Raw genomic sequence first — 25,448 nt, forward strand, 5'->3', positions numbered from 1 at the left:
TCAAGAGGGAGGGGACAGGCTCTGCTCACTTGCATCCTGTGATAGGACAAGGGGCAGTGGATGTGAACTAGAGGTTGAACACAAGAGGTTCCATGTCAGCATGAGGAGGAACTTCTTTATTGTGAGGGTCACAGAGCACTGGAATAGGCTCCTCAGAGAGGTGGTGAAGCCTCCTTGTCCAGAGGCTTTCAAGACCCATCTGGATGCATTCCTGTGCAACCTGCACTAGATTGTGTGGTCCTGCTCTGGCAGCAGGGTTGGACTTGATGATCTTCAGAGGTCCCTTCCAACCCCTAACATCCTGTGATCCTGTTGTTCATTCTATATTGGTCTCTGTATGTGATGTTTGTCCCTGTAGTTCTCGTAAGGTAACAAATAGTTTTTCTGTTTCTGCTCTTTATACAATTTTTTACACTTATTGATGAAGTGATGAACCACAGATAAGTCAAAATATGGTAAAGGGATTAAGATGGCTAGACGTCAGTCCTAGAATTGCATTATGGCAGGATGAGGCAGAGTGCCTCCCGTAATCAAAACTCATTTGTTCTCCTCTGAAACAAATGAGATGAAGATATCTCTTAGGCAGCTATCCAGAAATGTTTTATTTGGTGCTGAAACAGCATTATTGGAAATGTATGTTAGAACAGATGCAGTGATTGTGACAAGAACATACATTTGATTTTTTACACAGGCACATATTCTGCTGGATTGTGGTGAGGATAATATCTGCAAACCAAAGCTGGAGGTATCAGTGGAAAGGTAAATACATGAGAAAAATAACTTCAGGGAAAAGTAACTTTCCTACTTGAGTTCTAAATTTCAGGAGTGTCTAGTAGTTTTGTTGAAAGGATGTCTTGAAGTAAGTGGGACTTCTCAACATGTACAATCTAAACTCATGCTTACTTGGTTTAAGGAAAACCCATTTTCTGCTTTGCAACCAAATCCCTTTAGCATTTAATGCAGGGAGAGGGCATGCACTGCCAGCCCCATGCTGTCCCCTACTCTTGAGTACACAGGATTGATTTCTGGATTTGCTAAGCTGGCCGTGGGGAGTAAGCATAAACCAGTGTTAGCTGCAGTTTTACCACTGCTCATTTAATACTAGACAGATGTGGCAATGCCAGCGACGAGCAGTGTGAGCAATCTGGCAGTGCAGGCCTAGAGCCTGACATGTCGGTAGGCCATGCTCAGCATAAATGCAGAGCCAGCTAGCAGTGTAGCAAAACAGTGCTGTGCCTGCAGCATGTAACTAAAACAAGGCACTGGTAGCTATAAACATGGAAAGTTATCTTGGGACAACAGGACATGCACCTGCATCAACAAACCTTGTGTGTTGTTAGTAGTTGGACCAATAATCTGTAATAGTGCGATGGGAACCAATGAAGCCATGCCAACAAGGCACTCTGAGTTTATATAAGTTGTAGAAGTTCCCTTGCTATGCACTTCTGCCTTTCCTGTCTCTTCTTCTTCTACACTTTACTGTGCTATACTCGCACTACAGGCCTGCACCATAGGCCTGCAACACTGGAACAATAAAGGAACAATACTCGATCATATTGGTCAGCCGTATTGATTCCAATCTCTGTCGCCCATAGACAGACAGATGATATTACCCAGCAAGGGGCAGAGTAGAGCTTTCTTGTCACACATGAAAAATACTGTTGGTATTGGTCATGACTTCTATTAAACCTGGAAAAAAGAGGAAGTTTTAACTCATAATTCTTTCATGAGTCTGAGTATTGTGTGCAAAAGGCATTCTTAGTGTAGGATCTCTACTTGTAAGTGTAGTCTGGGATTCTTCATGCCCTTGATGCTATTTGCACACATCCTAATTGATGTAGATGCTTCAGAAACATTTGATGTCAGTGCAGGTAGGGTTTCCTGTAGCTGCTGAAATCCAAATACATAGTTTGGAAAGTTACTCTTGCAAGTCTCAAGCTACGCCGGGGGAAGTTTAGGCTCAAGGTGAGGAGAAAGTTCTTCCCAGAAAGAGTAATTGGCCATTGGAATGTGCTGCCCAGGGAGGTGGTGGAGTCACCATCCCTGGAGGTGTTCACAAAAAGATTGGATGTGGCACTTGGAGCCATGGTTTACTTGTCCTGAGGTGTTAGGTATTAGGTAATAGGTTGGACTTGATGATCTGAGGTCTTTTCCAAGCCATGATTCTGTGATTCTTTAGGCATCTGTATCGAACACAGCATGAAGCTCTCGGCTGGATTCTGTAGTCAACCCTACCATCAATTTTGTTATGAATTTTGTTATTTTTGTTATCCACTCTGCCCTGGTGAAGCTGCATCTGGAATATTGTGTCCAGTTCTGGGCCACTCAGTTCAAGAAGGACCTCAGGGAACTGCTTGAAAGAGTCCAGCACAGACTTACAAAGATGCTGAAGGGAGTGGAACATCTCCCTTATGAGGAAAGGCTGAGGGAGCTGGGGGCTTTTTAGCTTGGAGAAGAGGAGACTCAGTCAGACTCCAGTGTCTCTTTCCAGTTTCACAGTGTCTCATTTCTGTGAGTTCAACTAGTTCCATACACTTTAAACCCTGAATTTTTATACTTGTTTTTCCTAGTGATCAGAAGCAGATCTATATTGGTGATGACAATCCCTTGACACTAATTGTCAATGCTCAGAATCAAGGGGAAGGTGCCTATGAAGCAGAACTCTTTGTCATCGTTCCACCCCAAGCAGATTTCATTGGTGTTGTTCGTAACAATGAGGTAAAATTCCAACCACCTTTTTTTTCTTTGAGTAGTCACATTTCAGATGCTTGGATGGAAGTCTTGTGGAAGGGCAAAGCACGAAAGAAATGGTAAGATTCTTCCAAGTCCCAAGGCTGACTGGTTTCAGTTTAAGAGCCCACTGCTAGGAACAAAGGAGAATCATCTGTGTGGTGGAGCTTGACAGACAGTTAATCTGTTACAAGTCTTTATTTGAACAGTGCCCTTGTTAATGTACTTAAAGGTAGACTCTCTCATGTGTTGGACACATGTAAGGCAAATAGTGGTGTTGGGTATTACTGTTCTTACCCATCTAAGAGTGCAGAAAGTCTTGGGTGTCAGCCATCCTGACTACACAAAATACTAACATTTATTTCCTGGTTTTACTTTGTATTATCAAATGTCTTTAGCACTTCTGATTGTTTGAAGACATGTGGGTATAGTCCAAATCTTGGTTTAGCCCATTATGGCTGTAAGTAAGTAATATACTTGCAGATGTTCTTCATCCTTGTTTTTATTTGGTACTATCTATGATCAACCAATATATCTGTGAAGTTACAGCATGTTAAGGGGAAACTATTTTCACCTGTATCAAAGGATTCTTTGATATCACATCCTTCATATATGTTGGACCATGCCTTGGTTTGGTCCTCCAGTTTGCCTTAGCTACTCTAGGACTTGTGATGTGGCTTTATCCAATATCTGATAGCATATCTGAGACCACTTTTTAAGTGAGGTAGCAAACATTCATCTTATTTTGCCTTCCAATCTTTACTTTTCCAATGGAGACTTTGCCTAATTGCCAGTGTTTCTTCACCCAGGTTTCAAAGGGTTGTGAGGAAATACCTTAGGTCACCAAAAAATCCTCAGTGCCACCCAACAGAAAAGCATTGAATTTCTCTTTTATAACCTTGGAAAGAACATCTATTTTATGTGGGAAAACACTTGCTTTTGTGAAGAGCTTCATGCTTGGATTTTGCTTACTTTAGTGCTCAACTGTTTCAGGACTGAGAAATTATATTAAAATGAACACAGCATGTCTGGACCTTCTCTCCAGACTTCCTTCCAGGGATGCAGATGTAAAGAATGACAGCCCTTAATCATAGAATCAACCAGGTTGGAAAAGACCTATTTCTGTCTGGTGTGTTGCAGGCTTTAGCAAGACTGTCATGTGCATTTAAAACAGAGAATCAAACTCGGATGGTAGTCTGTGACCTGGGAAATCCCATGAAAGCAGGAACTAAGGTAAGGTTTGGTAGCTCACTTAGCTTTCTTTCGTTTAATCACAGTGGTGTTTGGGCAGGATGCTTACTCACAGGAATGTAAGATTAGATCTGGCTGGCATTTGGCTGGGCTGCCCACATGTTTGCTTAGTTCAGTGGTAACTGGTTTCAACTTTCCAGCTAAATTAAAGGGTGAAATGAGTGTTCATGAGTTTTATGATGTTACTCAAAAGGACTAATTCATTCAGCAGGGAAATTAATGAACTGGTCCCTCATGATTTTGTCTTTAGGTTTCTCTGAGATGTATTTTATAGCATATAATAAAGAGCTAGCTGATAACACACCCTTCTCTTAGTGGAAACCTAATTGTGTGTCTCTCTTCCTGCCTAGTGTTGTGCAGTTTGAGAGTGAGTTTTACCTAGTTGAGACCTCTTCAATTCCACCAAATGTAGCTGGAATTGGACTAATTAAAAACCTACTAGTGGACCTGGCAGATATTAAGATGATAAAATATAATAAGCCATATCTGAGGAAATGAAATAAAAATCAGCCCAAATTATAAGCACTTTGATGCTTTTCTTTCAAGAGACATTTTGTTTAGGTGTATAAATGCTGCTTCCAAAGTCTGTCAAAGTATATCACACTGAACTGAGAACAAACCTTGGGAACTGAATTTAGAATCACTCAAGTGTACCCTGTTCTTTAGCCTGCAGTAGTTTATGCAACACACAGCTGTGTGTAAAAAAGGGGGAAGCAGGGGAGGGTGACCATGATGTAAACCTCCCAGGGATGCTGAAATCTACGGAACAAGGTACATTTCTAGTCTTGATGAACTAGTCAAGTTTTATTTGTTGGTTTTCTCTGTGTGTTCAGTTAAGCCCATGAGCCTCAAGATATTTTATTGTAGTCTAATAGTATCAAGAAGCTTTTTTGATGGATTTTATGTGCTTCCACTGAAACACAGTGATTGGTTTTTTTTTATGCAGCTATTAGCTGGCCTGCGTTTCAGTGTGCACCAGCAGTCTGAAATGGATACCTCTGTCAAGTTTGACTTGCAGATAAGAAGGTATGGAAATCTCAGTGTGTGTACCCTACCTGGTAGATAATCCTGCATTCAAAGGTAACAGATTGTGAACTGAGCAGATAGTGTCACTCTGGACTAACTCTCTGGTCTTTGCCTTGTAACTGTTTAAAAGATAAAGACTTTTAAAAATTAATTATGTTTTATGAAATAGAGGAAAAATAAAGAACAACTTCTGTTTGAATGCAGTTTCATCTGGTTACAGCTTTTGGACAGGCCATGGCACAAGTGAAATACAAATGAGGAGGACAAAACAGTTTGAAATGTTTCAAGAATTACTTTGTACCTGCAGGCTGTTGTGATCCCGTAACACTTGTGTAGTGCCACAGAGTGAATTGTGTCTTTGGGTTTCTAGCCTTGTTTTAATCCCAGTGCTTCAAGTCTTGAGTTCCTTCTGATGTAAAGCTAGAATTTCAGGTTCTATGTATTTTGAGGAGGAGAGGTGTAAGTCTTCCAGAAAAGGCACAGCATGTGATGTCTGAGCAGAAGCAACATGCAGTGAACCATTTTAAGTGTTCTACAGCAGCAAGCATAGAATCATAGAATGGTCTGGGTGGGAAGGGACCTGCCAAAGGTCATCTGGTCCAACCACTTCTGCAGTAAGAAGGGACATCCTCATCTAGATCAGGTTGCCTAGAGGCCTATCAAGTCTCACCTTGAATATCTCTGGGGATGGGGCCTCAACTAACTCCCTGGGCAACCTTTTCCAGTGTTTCTCTACCCTCATGGTGAAGCATAAGAGAGTCTAAAATTCAGTGGAACAAAACAGTGGTGTTCCTGATGACCACAGAGCTTTTATGAGATAAAAATCTGAATTTATACCTACTGGAGACACTAGAATTTAGACGTGTCATCAATAGGAATCTTTTTACCCCATACAGTTTTATGTTGCTTAATGGACAGTACCAATACAACCAAGCTTTTTTTCCCCCTCCCATTTAAAGCTGCCTTTTTTTTTCTTTTCAATGTACTGCATGCACATTTTCTCATGCACTTAGGCATTTTTCAGGTACAAGTATTGAATAAATTTAAACCTTCATTCTATTGTAATGATACATGGCTTACCACACTCAAAGGCCTTGACAGCATTCAGTATCTGGTCTTACACTGCTCTCTGTTCAGATTTTTCCCCTCTTCTCCATCAGCTGCTAAGTGGTGCCAGCAGCAGGTGACTCCAGTTCTTTTTAGAAAGTGTTCTTTTGTGGAGTGTCTCTCATCTTCCTTAGGCTAACAGCAGTCACTGAAAACAGTCAGTAAGGTCACTTAAATCATGCTGCTTCTCTTCTGATGGAAGAGAAAGGAAGTTCCTGTAGCATAGTACACTTTCTATGGAAGGAATTCCCTTATATGACTTCTGAATGCAAGAACAGAGATGCAACCACACACACTCCAGAGAAGGGCCATGAAGATGGTCAGGGGGCTGGAGTACCTCCCCTGTGGGGACAGGCTGAGAGAGCTGGGGTTTGTTCAGCCTGGAGAAAAGGCGGCTTTGGGAAGACTTAATAGTGGCCTTCCAGTACCTGAAGGGGGCCTACAAGAGAACTGGGGAGGGACTTTTTTTAAGGGCTTGTAGTGACAGGATAAGGGGGAATTGGATTGAAGCCAGAAGAAGGCAGATTTAAACTGGATATTAGGAAGAAATTCCTTACAGTGAGTGTGGTGAGACACTGGAACAGGTTCCTGAGGAAGTTGTGGATGCCTTTCCCTGGAAGTGTTCAAGGCCAGGTTGGATGAGGCCTTGAGCAACCTGCTCTAGTGGCAGGTGTCCCTGCCCATGGTGGGGGGATTTGAGCTAGATGATCTTCCAACCCAAACCATTTTGTGACTCTAGGGTAATCACAGGGATTATCAAATTACTACCTTGAAGAGATTTTAGAGCTCACACTAGTTGTCCTAAACTCGTAAAGATTCCTGAAGCTGGCACAGTTCCTAACAGAACTCTGATCTCTGCAATAATGAAGTATTTACAGGTTGGGAAGTAAACATTGTGGCATACATTTTTTATTATCTTTTTTATTACAGCAGCAGTGAAGAATAATTAAAGGATTTAAGGTGTTTCTAAAGGAAACTGCTTAGGTAGACAGAATAATCAGATCTAAGAAGATCATAGTTTCATAGTTTCATTCAGGGTTGGAAGGGACCACAAGGATCATCTAGTTCCAACCCCCCTGCCATGGGCAGGGACACCCCACACTAGATCAGGCTGGACAGAGCCTCATCCAGCCTGCTCTTAAACACCCCCAGGGACGGGGCCTCGACCACCTCCCTGGACAACCCATTCCAGGGTTTCACCACTCTCATGGCTCTGTTCCCAGCTCCACTTTGAGAGGCATAAGGAGTGTTAGCTCTATTTTTTTTTTCTCTATTTACAAAATAAAGTCCAAAGAAATTGCATGTATCAGTGGCTCTACATGCCTTAATATCTGTCATCTCTTGGTGTATCTGAAGAGTAGGAATGCGATGTTAGTTCATTTACTGGTTTAAGTACTCTGAAGAGCAGTAGGCAAAAGTAGCCTTGCATACTCTTCTGCCCTCAGAGTTGTTTGAGGCCAACAATTCCTTGAGGCCAGCAAGTCCCTAAGCAAAACAGATGTCCTAAGGCGGAATTTAAGGCTCTGCTAGCTGTATAGTGGATGTTATCCCACCATGCTGGCATTTGAATTTTCTTAGCAGTGGCAGCTAAAGAGCAGAGTCAGTGTTAGCTTTGTGTCCTTTATCAACTTCTCCCTGCTGAGGGAACCCCCAAACTGTGCCGAGCATGGGACTGTCACACACTTAAGTGTGAACTTGCTGGAATCTGTGCCTTAGTTTTTAGTAACTGTGCTGTCTTAGGCTTAGAAGTAATGTTACACTGTTACATACAATTAAGAGTTTCTTTTACTTTTAAAAATATTTAGCTTATTTCCTCTAAGAAATTGACTTTTATATTCTCTGCAGCTCCAACCTGTACGACAATCTGAGTCCAGTAGCGTACTATCAGGCTGACCTTGCTATTTCAGCAGCCGTTGACATTAGAGGGTAAGCATTGATACTATTGAAGTAATTTTCTTTCTTCAATGAGCTTTGCATGTTTGCTTCTTTATATTCAATGAACTTTCCTTCAGGTATGCATACATTTTCAGAAAGCCTTCAGGGTATTTTTAATCATAAAGAAAATATGTCTCTCTCTAGGCACCCTTTGGACTTTCAGATCTTAAATAATTGTAAGTAATTACAACATCAATTCTGAAAAGGAATGTTGGCTAAGTCTCTATCACTAGAGGGTTTTTTAGAAGATCTTGATGATGATCTTGAAGGTCTCTTCCAACCTGGTCTGGTCTATTCTATTCTAAAATACAATAAAATACAATAAAATCCCCTCATTTTTGCACTTAGTTTCTCCAGATCACTTTCCTCTTCTACAAACTGGCTTTTAATCTGAAAACCCCTTAAACCTTTTCTAAAACCAAAGTTGAAAATTGTATTGAAGATAAGTTTGCAACTTTTCCATCTTCTTCAGTTTTCAGGCATAGTATGAATATTAATATGCTTTCTGTATGAAGTGTAATGAGGCACCTGGGAACACATAACCCAGAAAGGCGGCTCTGATTGGGAGCCACCTGGCTTGAGAGCAGCACTGTGGAGAGGAACCTGGGGGTCTTGGTGGACAAAAGGCTCAACATGAGTGAACAGTGTGGTGCAGTGGCAAAGAAAGGCAACAGGCTGCTGAATTGCATTACTAAGCATGTCTCAAGCAAGGATAAAGATGGCATTCTCCCACTCTACTCAGTACTGCTCAGAACCCACATTGAGCACTGTGCACTGTTTTGGTCCCTGCTATACAAGGATGTGGACATGCTGGAAAGGATCTAGAGAAGGGGCATGAGAATGATCAGAGGACTGGCAGACCTGTCCTATGAAGGAAGGCTGAGAGAACTGGGTTTGTTCAGTCTTGAGAAGGCTTAGGGGAGACCTCATAACCATGTACATAAAGGGTGGCGGTTATAAGGAGCGAGACTCTATGCAAAGAGTTTCGTGGTAAAGCCAAGGGGTAATGGGCACGAGTTGATACTGGGATGATTCTGACTGGATACCAGAAACATTTTTTTCACCATTCAGTCTATTAAACATTGGATTAAACTCCCAGGGGAGGTGGTGGATTCCCCTACATTAGACAGTTTGAAGGCCCAGCTTGACAAGGTGCTGGGCCAGCTCATTTAAACTATATTCTTACCCTGAAAGGTTAGACTGGATGATCCTTGAGGTCCCTTCCAACCTGGTGTTCCATGAATCCATGAATATTTTAATAACTCCATTACTTCTATTTACAAGAAATGTACTTCACACCTAAAAGCTATACAGTCCTCTTGCTTGGGCTTCTGAGTCATAGTGTTTTTAAATTGCTACTGTGTTCATTGTTGTCATCCAAATTTGTTAATACCTGAGGGAGGGGAGAGAATGCCACAACTTAAAAGCACTATTGCTAGGGTCTCTGTTTTCAGTGTGTGCTGAATTATTCTTAGGATTGTACTGGTAAGTCTCTACATCATCAATATTTCTCATTACTGAAATATTTTGTAATTTTTGGATGACATGTATGTGTCTTAATTCTGTCTGTGATTTACTAGATGGTGTAGGATGAATCCAAAATTCAGGACAGGAAGGGAAATGTTTCTAAATGCAAAGTCTCATATAGAGAAGACGACTGAATACTTACTATACAAGCCACTCAACTTCTCTTCTTTCTAGCTCTGTATACTGAGGATGAAAAAGAGAAAATGGTATTTTAAACATGCTTATTTTTTAGAGAAGTTCTGGAGAAAGGACATTTATTGTTTCACACTTTATAACAACAATTTGTTTGCTCCACTCCTCAGCGTGTCATCTCCCGATCACATCTTCCTTCCCATTGCAAACTGGCAGCCAAAGGAGAATCCAGAGACAGAAGATGATATTGGGCCTTTGGTTCAGCATATCTATGAGGTGTGCAATTACCACATGTTTCAGTTACACAGTTCTGTGACAACTGAAACAAAAAGCTTCCAGGGTAGCTTTACTCTGGAAGCCGTGGTTTTGTTCTTATCATGTTTTTAATGCTGCATCAGTAATTGTTAACTGCAAGAAGGGTTAGAACACCTGCAATTAATCTTCAGAGGAAGTGGCCAAATAGCAGAGGCTGATTTTTAACATTATTACACATAGTTTGTTTTCTAGCCCTTTGAAATCTAGAAAAAGATTGAAGGAACTTGAAGTCAGAAAGTGACTCACGGCTGCATATGGTTCAGTATTGTCATTTGTATTCCAGCTGCTTCCAAATCATTACTGTAAAGCCTTGAAAATTTTTATGTATTTAAAATTTCCTTTAAAGAATGATCACAAGTTTAATAGAGCTTGTTTCACTGAACAAATCTTACCAAGAGAGCTGTGTGAATACAATAGCTGAAAGTTGTTCTGTAGGCTGCAAGAGCTGGGGTTGTTCAGCCTGGAGAAGAAAAGGCTCCAGGGACACCGTAGTGCAGCCTTCCTGGAACTGAAGGAGGCTACAGGAGAGCTGGGAGGGACTTTTTACAAGGGTTTGTAGTGACAGGACAAGGAGGAAAGGCATTAAGATTGAGGAAGGCAGATTTAGCCTCGATGTTATGGAGTGACAGTGATGAGACACTAGAACAGGTTGCTCGGGTAGCTTGTGGATGTCCCCTCCCTGAGGGTGTTCAAGGCCAGGTTGGATGAGGCTTTGAGCAACCTGGTCTAGTGGGGTGTCCCTGCCCATGGCAGTGGGGTTGGAACTAGACAACCTCTAAGGTCCCTTCCAACCCAAACTATTTTATGAATATGAACTTAAGAGACCATTTAGCTACTGAAATTTATGGGTGTGTGTATCTGTGCTCAGAGTATCTTAGCTCAGACGTATTGTGGCTGTGATTCATGCAGTAAACTACAAAAAACCCACATTTTTTCTTCCCAAGTCAAAATCCTAATGACATATAGCTTTGAAGAAAAGTAATTTTTATCATATTACAGAAGTAATTTTAAGTTTTGCCTGTTGGAGGACTGAAGTTTAGCTGCTGGTTTTAGGTAGGTCAAGCTGTTGATGCTATGGCCAAAAGTGGTTTGGGGTAGGGGTAGCAGCAGTATAATTTACGGCTCAAATACAGAGTAGCAACTACATGCACATTAGCAAAGAAGGCAGCATTGGTTTGGGGCTTTTTTTAACATGTTTATTTGATTTTTGTAATCAGCTGAGAAACAATGGTCCAAGTGCATTCAGCAAGGTGATGATGACTCTGCAGTGGCCTTACAAATACAAAAACGACACGCTGCTGTATATTGTTCAGTATGAAATCGATGGTCCCATGAACTGCACGTCTGACATGGAAATCAATCCTTTGAAAATTAAGGTAAGGAGGACTTGCCTTTTGTCTGAAATGAAGTCTGTTTTGGAAACACTCAAAATACTGAAATCCCCCAGAGCATCTGTTGTAGGTTAAGGGAAATCAAGAGTTAATTGGTATAACCATAAGGAAAAGTCCTCCAGAGAGTCCCAGGGGGTGGGCAGTTCGTCCCAGAATATCATAGTCTGTTATTATATTCCTTTTTCCTGTATCTCTCTATTTAAGGGAGTGTACAACCAAAGCTTGCTCACTCTCAGTCTCTCTGGTTGGGCATGGCATGTAGAGAGAGGTTTTTCCCCTGGCCTGGGCTGGCAGTGAATTTCCAGCTAGGCCACTGGGCTTGTTGAACCCTGTAGCAGGCCTGAGTCTAGTGGTGGGGAGCAGTTTGGCTGCTCTTGGGCCTGCTGAGGCTGAGGGGGATGGAGGTTTCTGGAAGGCTCTTGAAGGTTTTGGCCTGGTAAGCCCAGGTGAAGAACTGAGCCTAGTTTGTGAAGGTATTCCGGTCCTTTCCAACCTAAGTGATACCGTGATACCTGAATGCCTTTTGTATATATATTTGTGAATAGAAATTTGCATTTAAACTTCCAATCAGTGTGGAGCATTTTTACTCCTTGGGAAGGGGTAAAATAACTTTTTTGTCCTTTTGCCCTGGGCAGCTCGTGGCTCAAAACTAGGACAATATCTAACACTGAATTTTCATTTGTGGCTGAGGAACAAGCCTGCACTGTTCCTAGTACTTATCAGTGTATATAGCAGGTGAAACAAAAGGTAGGCAATAGATTCTCATCCCAAAGATTAATTTGGCTTTTTTTGTTGCCTTTTTTTTTTCCCTTTAATGGATGACTGTACTGTATGAGTTCTAAGTCTCAAACGGTGGCATTATATTGAATGTGGTCACAAACAAAACCATTCCAGATGTTGCTGGGTTGTTTATGCAGATTTTTAGGGGTTTATTTCTTGGAATAAAATGGCAATATTTTTTTCCTGTTAATATCTTGTTTATCTAGATGCTCATCCAAAAGCCACAAAAACTAGTAGGAGTGTTTCAGTGGGGCTTAAAAGAATACTGTCACTGCCAGCAAAAAGTGCAGGGTGCAGGGCACAGAGCAGAAGCAGCTCCACTTTTCTAGGTTAGACTGCACAAAGAAACACCATATCAAAACCAAAAAGTCTGAGGACAGAGAGATCAGTTCTAAAGCAATTTAGAATAAATAGCAAAATTAATCACAGTATTCTGGAATAATTTAAGCAAACATAGGAAAAGACTAAGGGAAGGTATTTAATGTATAGAACAACACATAATACTCATGTGTCTTTGATAATCAGAAAGCAATGAATGCATAAACACCATTTCCCTCTGCTTTTGCTATGCCATTTGTAATAATTTAATTTTTATAGCTCTCTGGTAAGTTTTCTCACACAAATCTGTTATGTAAAGGACAGGTAGTCTGGCTCTGCCTCATGGACTCTGAAAATTTCCAGTTTCACATTGGGATTTTCAAAGGGCTTACTGAAATAATTTATTAAACCTACTTTATTTTCAAGCCCTTGCTAAGAAAAAGCTTTTGTATATGTCTGGGTGTGGGCACACACATGCACAGTGCTATGTGGTACATCAGGCCCATACTAGTGAATAGAATAGAGGAGAATAGAATAAACCAGGTTGGAAGAGACCTTTGAGATCACCGTGTCCAACCTATCATCCAACACCACCCAACCAACTAAACCATGGCACCAAGCACCCCATCCAGTCTCTTCCTAAACACCTCCAGTGATGGCAACTCCACCACCTCCCCAGGCAGCCCATTCCAATGGGGCATTCCCATTCCAATTCCACTCTCTCTATGAAGAATTTCTTCCTAACATCCAGTCTAAACCTCCCCTGGTGCAGCTTGAGATTGCGTCCTCTTGTTCTGGTGCTGGTTGCCTGGGAGAAGAGACCAGCCCCCACCTGGTTACAACTTCCCTTCAGGTAGTTGTAGACAGCAATAAGGTCTCCCCTGAGCCTTGTCTTCTCCAGGCTAAGCAACCCCAGCTCCCTCAGCCTCTCCTCATGGGGCTTGTGCTCCAAACCCCTCACCAGCTTTGTTGCCCTTAGTACTACTTCTTCAGAGTTAAAAACTGAAAAATATTTAATTCAAGATTGCAAAATTGAAATATTTATTGCACCCTACTTTTTTTACATGAAAAAGTTTTGAGTTGAACTGAGATACTTAAGGCTCTGTGTTACTTTTTAGTAGGAATTTGCATCATTGATCTAGAAAAGGCAGGAGTCACATTTTGGTTACAGCTGTAGGTAAAGCTGGGTTCTGAACAGCAGCTAGAGTAGAAAGAAACTTGATAAGTTTTCTGTTTTATTGACCTTAACTTTGAAGCCTGCAAATATCTACATGCAAGAATTATTATTCTCAGGCATTCTCAAGAATTATTGTTCTCAGGCATTGGAACATGCTGCCCAGGGAGGTGGTTGAGTCACCAACCCTGGATGTGTTTTAAGGTCGTTTGGATGTGGTGCTTGGAGATGTGGTTTAGGGTTGAACCTTGTAGAATAGGGTTCTCGGTTGGACTTGGTGATCCTGAGGGTCTGTTCCAACCTGAATGTTTGTGTGATTTTTACTTTGTTTTCCCTGGTGTGTCCTAGATTTCTGCTTCTAAAGATGATGACAAGAACGAGACACTTAGCAGGGAGGATCATCATGATCACCGTATCAGTCGAAGGGACATAACTGCCATGGAAGGAGATGTGCAAACTTTGGTAAGTTCTCAGCACTGATATGTTGATAATATTTTCAGTTTTTAAAAATGAAGGTGGAGATCAATCTTCCAGGAAATAAAGAATCATTTCATAAAATCCGTGTTCTCTGTTCAAATGGTTAACAGACACAATCATATGCTCTGGAGCGGTTTTGTGCATCAGTTTTCCTCAGGGTGGTCAACCAGTGAGGCACATGCCTAGACTTTTGTGCTGTTACAAGTCCTTAAAAACAAAGGTCAAGGCACTTCTTTCTCTGTCAATCTTCTATATTGTGCTGTTCTCTGAATTCAGTGAAAATCAGTGCTTCGTAAGTGGAATGGTTGTAAAATAGGGTAACTGAGAGGAAGTCCCTTGATGTGGCCCTGGGCAGCCTGATGCAGTTGGCGGTGCCCCTGCTGACTGCAGGGGGGTTGGACCTTCGAGGGTCCTTCAACCCAGTGCAATCTGTGAATCTGTGGAAATGATGCCAGTAATGACTTCTCCAATGTTTTCAGATTTGGAATAACTTTTCTATTTTTATATGCAGGGCTGTGGAAATGCTGATTGTTTGAAGATAGTCTGTCAAGTTGGCCACCTGGAAAGGGGAAAGAGTGCAATATTGTTTCTGAAATCACGCCTTTGGACCCAAACGTTCATGAATGTGAGTGACTGTGAATATTCTGTCCCTGCTTCTGAAACAGAAAAAGTGATTTTTGTCTCTGTGCCATACTAATCTTATTTCTCCTTACACAGAAAGAAAACCAGAATCACTCCTATTCTCTCAAATCATCTGCTTCATTCAATGTCATAGAGTTCCCCTATAAGAACCTTTCCTTTGAAGACATCCACAATTCCACAGTAGTAAGTCATTTATATCCAGTCTGAGTTACCCTACATTATGACTTTGAACTTAATACAAACCCAGTGACTGTGACTGGCTTTTTTGTAGCTTTGTATAACTGTATACTTAGCAAATGCCTGATTCATAGATTCATTTCAGTTCTTCACCTACAGCTGAGGGTAAACCAGATTTTTTTTTGTCCCAAAACTCAAGAAAAGAGTATTTGGACCTTTGAAGGCTTGACTGAAACTTAAAAACATGATAGTGAACGGTCATAATGTATTTGCTAGTGCCACTGGTGTTAGAAGAAATACTGTACTAGTCAATTATCTTCTCCTGTGGTAGCACTTAGAGCTTGAATAATGCACCATTAATAGTGCATGGAGTACTATGTGAATGTCAAACAGAAAAACTATCTGAGTCCTAGAAGGTTTCAGAGATGGAGACAATCACAGAAAGGAAGGCATAGGCCAGTTATTGGGGCTGCCAATTTAAAAGGTTTTGGTGGGCACTGTAACATAAAAGATATTAAGAAAGGGACTTAAAAGGATTGTGATTGATTTTATTTTTTATTATTTTTAATATGGTTTCTAATGCCTGTTACTGTATTGTGTTGTGGGTTTTTTCCCCACTCTGAAGCCTTGTGGAGTTGATTTTTGTTTCCTTTTAGGAAAAACAGGAAAAAGCCTTGAGTTATTTTTCTCTGATTACAAAATACTTCCAGATTCCTACATCATCAAGTATTACCGACTGCATGCTGGTGTGGTATCACTTGATTGCAAAAAATCCACCAACTGACCAGACCAGTCAACAAAGAAACCCAAACCACAAAACAACCCCCCCAAAACTCCTCTTTCTGTTTATTTTTAAAATCCTATTATATTTGGGTCGGTGAAGCCTTTATGTCACTATTAATCTAAGCTGTTTACTCACATTGGGGAGAAAAAGTAATTTATGATGGACTATTTTAAACACTATAGAATAAAAATACACAAGACTTAGTCTGCAGGAATGAACTCAGTGTGTCACTGCTGTGCAAAGTGTGATTTATTGTGTTTTTCTATTAGGTTACCACAAATATTACATGGGGCATTCAACCACAGCCTATGCCTGTGCCAGTGTGGGTTATAATTTTGGCTGTCCTAGCAGGATTATTGCTCTTGGCTGTTCTAGTGTTCGTTATGTACAGGGTAAGTACTGTGTCTAGGGGGGTTGTATTGTTTTCTTTTCCCTGTTAGTGATGTGAAGAAGTGTCTCCTCATTTTGAGGTCAAACGTCCTGTGTGCTAGCTTGTACCCATTGTTCTTTGTCCTGTCAGTGGGCAGCCCCAAAAAGAGACCATCACCTTCATCTTGAACCCACCCCTCTGATACTAATAGACATTGATCAGATCCTCTCAGCCTTTTGTTCTCCAGACTAAACAACCCCAGGTTTCTCAGTCTTTCTTCAGAGGGGAGATGCTCAAGTCCCCTAATCATCCTCATAGCCCTCTGTTGTGCTCTCTCCAGCAGATCCCTGTCTTTCTTGAATTGGGGACTCCAAAACTAAACACAGTATTCCAGGTGTAGTCTCACCAGGGCAGAGTAGAGGGGAAGGAGAACCTCCTTAGAGCTTCTAGACATACTTTTCCTAATGTACCCCAGGATGCTGTTGACTCTCTTGGTCACAAGGGCACATTGCTGTCCAATGGAGAACTTGCTGTTCACTAGGACTCTGAGGTCTTTCTTCATGGGGCTGCTTTCCGGCAGGATGGCCTGTAGTCCTTGAAATAGTACCAGCAGCATACAGAAATACCTTGATCTTCCAGTTATCTCTATCAGCTAAGTTTTTGGCCTACTGTAAAGCCTCATCTTTCTTAGGAGTAAACTGAGTAAAAGGGGATGTCTGTATTGAATTACTCAGTTTAATTGTTCCGTTGATACTTACTGGCATTGGAGGTTAAAAATAGGGAAAAAGAGAAGAGGAGGGAAGAACATCAACTAATTGGGTAAGATGTGATGAAGAAGGAAAGAAACAGGATCACAGAGTCACAGAATGTTAGGGGCTGAAGGGACCTCAAAAAATCATCCAGTCCAACCCTCCTGCCAGAGCAGGATCACCTAGAGCAGATCATGCAGGAACGCATCCAGTTGGGTCTTGAGTATCTCCAGAGAGGGAAACTCCACAACCCCCTGGGCAGCCTGTTCCAGTGTTCTGTCACCCTCACAGTGAAAAATCTTTTCCTCATGTTTATGTGGGTGTGTTACTCAAAAATCATGTCACGATTTCCCTGCTTTTCTCTGCATCACAGATGGGATTCTTCAAACGTGTGAGACCACCTCAGGAAGAGCAAGAAAGAGAACAGCTGCAACCACACGAGAATGGGGAAGGAACCTCAGAAGCTTAAGCAGAGTTTTATCTGTAAGACACTCTGAAGTTTCACCATGCCTACATCTTGGTTACGACTATTGGTTTCCCTCTTAAGGAAAACAGACTCTTTTGACTGCAAAGCTGCTGGTCTCAGAAGGTATCAGCACCTACACAACAAGAGCAATATATTTAAATCCTCCTTTCTGCATTATGTTCATACGTGTGACTAACACAGCTGCACTGATTTGTGTGTGAAAAAAATCAGTAATATGTAGTGCCATGATTTTGCTTACTGGGATGTAGGAGGTACCATCTTTTCTTTTGATTCCTGGACCAACTTTATGTGAATTGCTGTGCAGATTTTGCATTCGCTCTCAAAGCCAATGGCTTCCATAGATCCTTGCTGGATGACACATTTAGTTTCAATTGGTGTTTTTTGTTGGAGTACACTACACTTCATTTCCGAGTTCCTGAAAGCTAGTTGTACAAAAATAGGAATGCAGCTTGTCTTACAAAACTGAGGAACATTCTTTGACCTACTAACTCTGCTGCTGATACTCCTCTTGCTCGCAAAATACTCGGTGGAACCATTGGCATCTGATACCTATTCTGCATGGCAGTTCTCTTCCTCCTTGGTCAGCTGTCCTGTAGTTTCCCTCTAGACTTTACAGCTGTTGTTCTCCAGGTCCTAGGTCTCTTACTGCAGAAATGAGACCTACAGAAACAAAAGCGAGCAAGAGAAAGCTGAGGGTGGTGTACTTTCTATGGGGCCTAGTGAAAAGATTCAGTGTTAGATCCAAAGACTCTGCTGTGTATTTCCCTGGAGTGGGACACAGGTGCTCCACAGAATTCTCGGCAGCATGGAAGCCATTCAGGTACTGCCAGAGACTGTGGTTGTCAACACGTGTCTCATGAGAAAACCCATAGCCTTTACCTTCACAAGTCAAGCTTCCACAGGGTTTGAAGTTAAGCCGGTATGTTACTTGGGTTGCATTTCAGTTTCTGGCAGAAAAATGGAGGGAATACTTTACACCTGCTGCAGTGTAAAGAAGCTGTTGTTAAGTGTCACATTCTGTGGTTGACCATGTCCAAGCACTGGCTGGAGTAATACAGGGATTGTTTAAAGCGGACTGTATGCCGGCCAAATGCATCTAGATCACATCAGGACTTTGTCCACAATCATGCCATGTGCCCTGAGAGAACAGTGAGCCTGTCAAATGAAGCAGAGTATAGCTGGGAAGGTGAGAGGGATTGACAAGAGAAGGTTGATCTGACTTTATTTCATTTTGTTCATTCATAGCTTCATTCATTGTACATTTCACATTGTACATTGCACAAAAGACGTTCCATTGCACAAGATGGTTTGTTGCGTTCCAGACATTTCATTACCAGACACTAAGATATTTTATTTTAATGGTTTTCAAACATACCAAAAGTTCAGTAGTTTAAAGCCATGGGTTTATGCCATTCTTAGCTTATTTGCCCTTGCATCGGTGTGGTTAAATGATGCCTCTTATGCTTAAAAGAGACCACAAGAACACTGTCTATATGCATTTCAGTAGATGTGTTATCTGCAAATTAGGAGGTTGGTTGCCTTGGAACCACGTGTAGCTGTGTTGCACAAATCTTAGTGCGGATGTACTTAAACTGTTACAAAGGTGCCTTATATGACATTTGTTTATTCTCTGCTCCAAAAAGAGAATAACTTACTTTATAAACTCCCTGTATGCAGCCACATACAGAAAGACAGACTTCTACTGTAATTTTACAGTGAGATTTCCATGTAGGCCAGCTCTTAGAAGGACAGAAGCTCTGGTTTGGTTTGGTTTTGTATCTTGGAGATTTTGTTCGAAGCTGCATCGCTCCCATAAACACTGCACTGCCCAGTAAAGCCACAGTTATCTGAAATGATGAACAGTTTGATTCAGCTCTCATTTCTGCATCCTTTCCACAAATGGCTTTTGTTGTTAAGCCCATTCTTACTCGCTGAACCGTGGTGGCATTTGAGTCATTAAGAGAGACAGCACAAAGTCTGTGGGGGCCAGTATGTGTATCAGATACAGGCTTGCATATTTATCCATTTGCATGTTTCTGTTTTAGACAGTTTGTTTAGGTAGGATGAGTTTATATGAGAGAGTATAGGGCACAATTCTGCTTTCACTGAATTTTCATGGTCTTCAGTGTGGCCAGCATTGTAATTTTTGGTTTTTTTTTAACTTCCAGTATTGTTAATAGTAATATAGTAAAGAATCAGGAGTCAGCCTTTGATCCTGGCCTTAAATGTGATTTTATAAGATACAGTTTTGGTTACTTACACAGGCTTCTAGCTCACACACTTTGCTGACTGATTATCTATATGTAAGGAGATTGTTTTTACCCAGTCTTAATCTTAGTAGGTTAAGAGGTTTAAGAGACTGTCAGACAGATTATAGCTCTAATTCTTACATGTGTGCTTTCATTACATGTACACGGTGTTGACTTGAAATTTATTAGACTACTTGCACGTCTAGGCATTATAAGGAGATGAAAGTAAATTACAGTACAATAGCCACCATGGAGATCTCTTCAGCTTGCAGGGAAGGGATCCCGTAGTGGTGTTAATGGCAGTGCTAACTGCAGCTTCATTTGATACTGTGCAACTGGAAACTCTCTCATTGTGCTGATTTTCAGGATGAAAAGGTACATTGTATTGGTACAACTACTGTAGCTAAGGAAAGTTCCTTCCATTTATTGAAGTCTCATAAAGTAAGATTTATTTAAGTGATTTTTATTTTCTTGCATTCTATTGGAGAGTAAAAGCACACAGCTGCTTCTCCCACTAATTTCCAGCTTGGTTAGAAATAAAAGAGTAGCATAGATAAATTAAGGATACAGGTTACTTAGCAGGCATAGACCTAACACTCCAAATTCAGTTGAAAGTAACATCTGGGTTTGAAATAGATTCTGAACAGGATGTGTTCCTGAACGAGGGTGCAGGGAACATTGGATGTCACATTCTGTACTCAGCAATAAGATTACAGACTGTGTATGTACGCTTGTGTCAGTATAAATTTCATACTGACTTACAGGCACTGGTGTTTTCTTAGAGCAAATATTGTAGAATGATGTAAAAATGTTTACAGAAACTTGAAGTACGCATTTTGGAATGCAGTTAATGCCTTTGAGTTAAAACTGATGTGCATAAGATGCATACTGCAAGCATTAAAAAAATAAATACAATACAGAATTAGTCCTCTTTTGAGAGTCATGTTTCAGAAGCATATTTTTCTTGACTATAAAATCAACAGCTATGTAATTATGTAGTGGAAACATTTAAAAGGAGCTGTATCTTTTTTTATAATGAAATACAAAATTCTCTAAGTACTCCAGTTGTCATTTCTTGCAGCATCTCATGATCAACATGTAAGGAGTGATTTCTATTTCCAAATGCATGTTAATCTATTACTGTATTTCACCATGTTTAGGAAATACAAAGCGAGGAACCTCATTTATCGGTTTATGTTTCTGTCAGTGGGCTATGAAATGGTGGAGATGGCTTTTGTAGAAGCATGACTGCAAAGTCAAATAATGGGCTGCATTTATCAGTATGAGTTCAGATCTTTGAGGAAACACTTGCAGATATCAGTATCAGGTTTAGAATTTGATATCTCCCATTTTCCCCGTCTTAAATGTTGATCTGTACATTGATCTTTGATTCATGTGATGTTTGTGGAAGCTCCAAGGAAGTTTATTATATGTGCTCTTTCTGTATAAAACATTTATTCCAAGAAAAAATTTTGCATACTTAGTTGTCTCTAAGCCTGTGTCCATGCTTAAATAGTCTAAGGTAAACTCTCACAGGTATTTTGAAACTATTTCAGCAATAATCAGCATGTTCTGGGTGGTTTGAAGGATTCATGCTGCACTTAACACATTTTTGCAACATTTGGGTTTGCTGTGAGTTAACTAGGCATAAGCCCTGCAGTATTTTTCCCTAGACCTTCAAGAACACTCACAGGGCAACGCGACCCTGGCAAAAATCTAGTCAGTTTCTGCCTCCAGTCCAGACTGAAACCTACTCCACAGTTTAACAAAGACAGAGACAACCTGACATTTCATTGCCGCTGGCTTTGGAAGTGACCCTCTGTGTTCAGTGCTGCTGGCTGTCATGAAGAAAATAAATAAAAACAAAGAAAACCAGGATTTGAAGCAAGGAAAATGGAAATCCAGAAAATAAAAAGGTGATGACAGACCACAGATGAGCCTCACAGCACAGAGAATATTTTGTTGGGGTGTCTGTGTCCCAGATGGGAAGAACCCATCGGCTGTCTGTCGGCAGTGGCCTCCTGTGACAAACACACACCACAGTTTGGATCACAATGATACACTGAGCCCCAGGAACCCTCACTGACTTGGGTGGGATCTGAACTCTGTGGTACTGAATCTCTGGCTTCTAATTCCCAAGTGCAATATAATGTGATCAGATCTAGCTCACGGCCAAATCATCTGTTTGTCCCCGCCTAAGAAGGGATGTCGTGTTTGTTGACTTGCAGTGGTCACTGTTTTTAAAAGCATTTGTTGACTTGCAGAGGTCAGTGCTTTTAAAGGCATTAACAAAACCAGTGTGTTAAGTTGAGGTGATAAATGAACAACAGCATAGGAAGTTTTGATGACCCATATTGGGTGAAACATGATGTATATTCTAAAGAGCATCCATTACTAACTCCGGAGTTACTGAGGATTGGTACAACATTCTTTAAGTCCAGTGTGGAAAATTGTGACTGGAGACTATACAATAATGGGCTTGAGTCTGTAATGCTACTACTGTTCCATGTGCTTATCGTATTTAGTATTTCAGTCTGGTTTTTCCAGTGTGTGGAGCATTTTATATTACACAGAAACTCTAACCTTTCATGCAGTGACCTTCTCCAAATATGCTGCAATAAGGCTGAATAACTTGACCCTTGGCTTTTGCAAATAAAGAAAGATATAATGTAGTGTTTGAATCTTAAGGAAACTTCTACAGGTTTAGGTGGCCCTTTCTAGTCCATGAAGGAAACCTGTATGTGCTATGACACAAATATGTTGGCAATGTAACATTTTATTTCTTCCTAACGGAGTCTTTTTGCCTTTTGTTGTTGCTGTTGGTTTTGCTCGTGCATTAAATCAGTAGAGCATTGTTTGCACAAGCAGAAAATTAACCTACTAATGAGTGTGCTGCATTTGGGGTTTCATAGTCACGTAGTAAATACTTGTTAAGACAAATGGGAATATTTTCAGTAAGTATGAACTTGTTTCAAAGGTCTTTGGTACATTTAAGGAGAGCAATATATGTCTGAAGTCACCTTATTTTTATTAAATTATAAATCTTGGGGGGGGGGGGAAAAGGGTGTTGTGGCAGAGCAATTTTGTACTGATACCAAACACATAGCCATTAAGCTAAGATTTTCTTTTCAACTCCTTTTCATCCTAATTTGATGTTATTAGGTTGTATTTTTCTATACATGTATGCAGTTGCAAACAATTGTGATTGGGTAAACTGAAACAAAAAAAATTCTTAAGTATTGAGTTGATTCTGATGTTTGGAATTTTGGAATAAAATACCTCTTAATTAACAGGAATTCTCTTGTTTGGGTGTTTGGGTTTTGATATTTGGTTTTTTTTAATCTTAAGTATATATTTTTTAAAGTGAATTTTAATTCACCTGAAAGTATTTCTTAGTATATGTTGGCTGTCCATAGGTACCTTTTAAATACGAGAAGATCACACAACTTTCATGGTCTCAGCTAACATGGCACACACTAACCTTGAGCCAAAACATTTTGTAATCACAAGCAATCATAGAACAGTCACAGTATCACAGTATCACTTAGGTTGGAAAGGACCTCGAGGATCATCGAGTCCAACCTATCAACACAGACCCCATGACTAGACCATGGCACCAAGTGCCATGTCCAATCTCCTCTTGAACGCCTCCAGGGTCGATGACTCAACCACCTCCCTGGGCAACCCGTTCCAATGACGAATGACTCGCTTGGCGAAGAACTTCCTCCTCACCTCGAGTCTAAACCTCCCCTGGCACAGCTTGAGACTGTGTCCCCTTGTTCTGGTGCTGGTTGCCTGGGAGAAGAGACCAACCCCTTCCTGGCTACAACCACCCTTCAGGTAGTTGTAGAGGGCAATGAGGTCACCCCTGAGCCTCCTCTTCTCCAGGCTAAACAATCCCAGCTCCCTCAGCCTCTCAGTCTGCGCCAGGAGGGACCTCCAAAGGTCATCTAGTCAGCAGCGACATCCTCAACTAGATGAGGTTGCCCTGGGCCTTGTCAAGCCTCACCTTGAATGTCCCTCAACCACCACAGTCACCAGAAACCAATTTTCCTAGCAAATATTTTTGCATACCAAAAATACTTCAGATTTTATAGCCTGCCACGTTACTGTAGAAAATGGTAAATGCTGCTCCTTTGGTTAGGAAACTTCTCAGCGAGGTGGTGTTTCTTTTCTCATTATTAGGCTAATTTTAGGGTTACATTCCTTCTGATTAACATTCATAGCTTTGTGAGTGGGGTGACAGTAAAGATTTTGTATCCAAATAACAACATATGTGTTTATTTTATCATAGAATTGTTTCAGTTGGAAAAGACTTTTAAGATCGAATCAAATCATGATGCCTGTCTGCCAAGTGCGGTGCTAAAGTCTGTCCCTCAACATCACATCTCTTGTGTTTTAAACACCTCCAGGGATGGAGATTCAACCACCTCCCTGGGCAGTCTGTTCCAGTGAGAGCCTTTCCAGTGAAGTCCCTTCTGATATCCAACCTAAACTTCCCCTGGTGCAATGTGAGGCCATCTCCAAACCCACTTTACATTGCTTATTTAGAATAGATGTTGGTGCCTCTGAACCCTTTAGAAAAGAGTTCTCTGGATTACAAGGGGAGCATGTCAACCTCAAGAAAATAATCAAGAAGGGCACTGAAAAGATAAAGAGCTGGTATTTGTGTTTCATTTAGCAACTTGCAGTGACCACAGAGTAGCTACACCTAATGTGCATAAGATGACAGCAGTAGTCAAATCACGACTGACCATTTTCTCGGTGCACACCACAGCCAACGCAGGCCTGGTATTTGTGGAACAAGACACCCTCAGTCAGTTACCAGCACAGTGTGATCACTACAGCTGCTTAGCAGTTCCAGATTAATGCATTATGGAGAAATTAGTGACACCAGCTGCCTCATTACAGCAGCAAGGCATGGCTGCCTTTTCACCTTCAAGAAAATGATGGCCCATGGCTTGAAGCTATTACCATCAGCACAACTCCACTGCTCCCACTTGAGTTGTGCTGCTTTGCATTGTCTAGGTTTCTGATGCTGCATACATCAGTGATATTTTATTGTATCCTTCCGTCAGTAGTGAGTTTGTAAGTAAATAATGAATACATTAATATTTGATTACATATGAATACATTCATATATTTGTTAGTTGCCAGTTTATGTAATTTTAAGAACATGGTGAAAAAATGAGCCCTCTTTCTTCTTGTTAAAAAGTGTAGCATCTCATGAATCTATGGTCTCCTGTGCATGAAGAATTTGGGTTAGTGCTGTCAGCAGCCCATCTTCTCAAAAGATATTTTGCAATCAATCTGTTTTGCTTCATCTAATAAACTTACAAGTTTGATGATTCTCCCCCTCTACACCACTCTTGTGAGACCCCACCTGGAGTACTGTGTCCAGTGGAGCCTCTATTGCCAGACACATGTGGATGTGCTGGAACATGTCCAGAGAAGGGCCGTGATGATGATCAGAGGGCTGGAGCACCTCTCCTGTGCAGACAGAGAGAGTTGGGGTTGTTCGTTCTGGAGAAGAGAAGGCTCTGAGGAGGCCTTTTTGTGGCCTTCCAGTACCTGAAGAGGGCCTACAAGAAAAGCTGGAGAGGGACTTCATAGGGTGTTGGGTAGTGATAGGACTAGGGGGAATGGGTCCAAGCTACAGGAGGGGAGATTTAGGTAAGATGTTAGGAAGAAGTTCTTCACTATAAGGGTGGTGATAAACTGGAGCAGGTTGCCCAAATAGGTGGTGGAAGCCCCATCCCTGGAAGTTTTAAAGGCCGGACTGGATGTGGCTCTGGGCAATCTGATCTAGTGGAAAGTGTCCCTGCCC

At 41.2% G+C, this 25,448-nt stretch overlaps 1 protein-coding gene across 1 annotated transcript in view; it reads left to right on the top strand.

Moving 5' to 3' along the window:
- ITGAV (integrin subunit alpha V) overlaps positions 1 to 22,917 on the top strand; it is a 63,119-nt gene extending 40,202 nt beyond the window's left edge. The window contains exons 19-30 of the mRNA XM_068137882.1: positions 692 to 759; positions 2,571 to 2,718; positions 3,871 to 3,963; positions 4,928 to 5,007; positions 7,960 to 8,040; positions 9,879 to 9,984; positions 11,241 to 11,399; positions 14,035 to 14,148; positions 14,675 to 14,788; positions 14,881 to 14,988; positions 16,036 to 16,158; positions 17,259 to 22,917. Coding sequence (XP_067993983.1) covers positions 692 to 759; positions 2,571 to 2,718; positions 3,871 to 3,963; positions 4,928 to 5,007; positions 7,960 to 8,040; positions 9,879 to 9,984; positions 11,241 to 11,399; positions 14,035 to 14,148; positions 14,675 to 14,788; positions 14,881 to 14,988; positions 16,036 to 16,158; positions 17,259 to 17,354 — 1,290 coding nt within the window. The 3' untranslated portion in view covers positions 17,355 to 22,917. The remainder of the gene's footprint in view (positions 1 to 691; positions 760 to 2,570; positions 2,719 to 3,870; positions 3,964 to 4,927; positions 5,008 to 7,959; positions 8,041 to 9,878; positions 9,985 to 11,240; positions 11,400 to 14,034; positions 14,149 to 14,674; positions 14,789 to 14,880; positions 14,989 to 16,035; positions 16,159 to 17,258) is intronic.
- The last annotated feature ends 2,531 nt before the right edge of the window (positions 22,918 to 25,448 follow it).

This window comes from Melanerpes formicivorus, unplaced genomic scaffold (genome assembly GCF_026170545.1).
Source record: "Melanerpes formicivorus ecotype bairdi unplaced genomic scaffold, bMelFor1.0.p_v2 SCAF_5, whole genome shotgun sequence".
Taxonomy (NCBI): domain Eukaryota; kingdom Metazoa; phylum Chordata; class Aves; order Piciformes; family Picidae; genus Melanerpes; species Melanerpes formicivorus.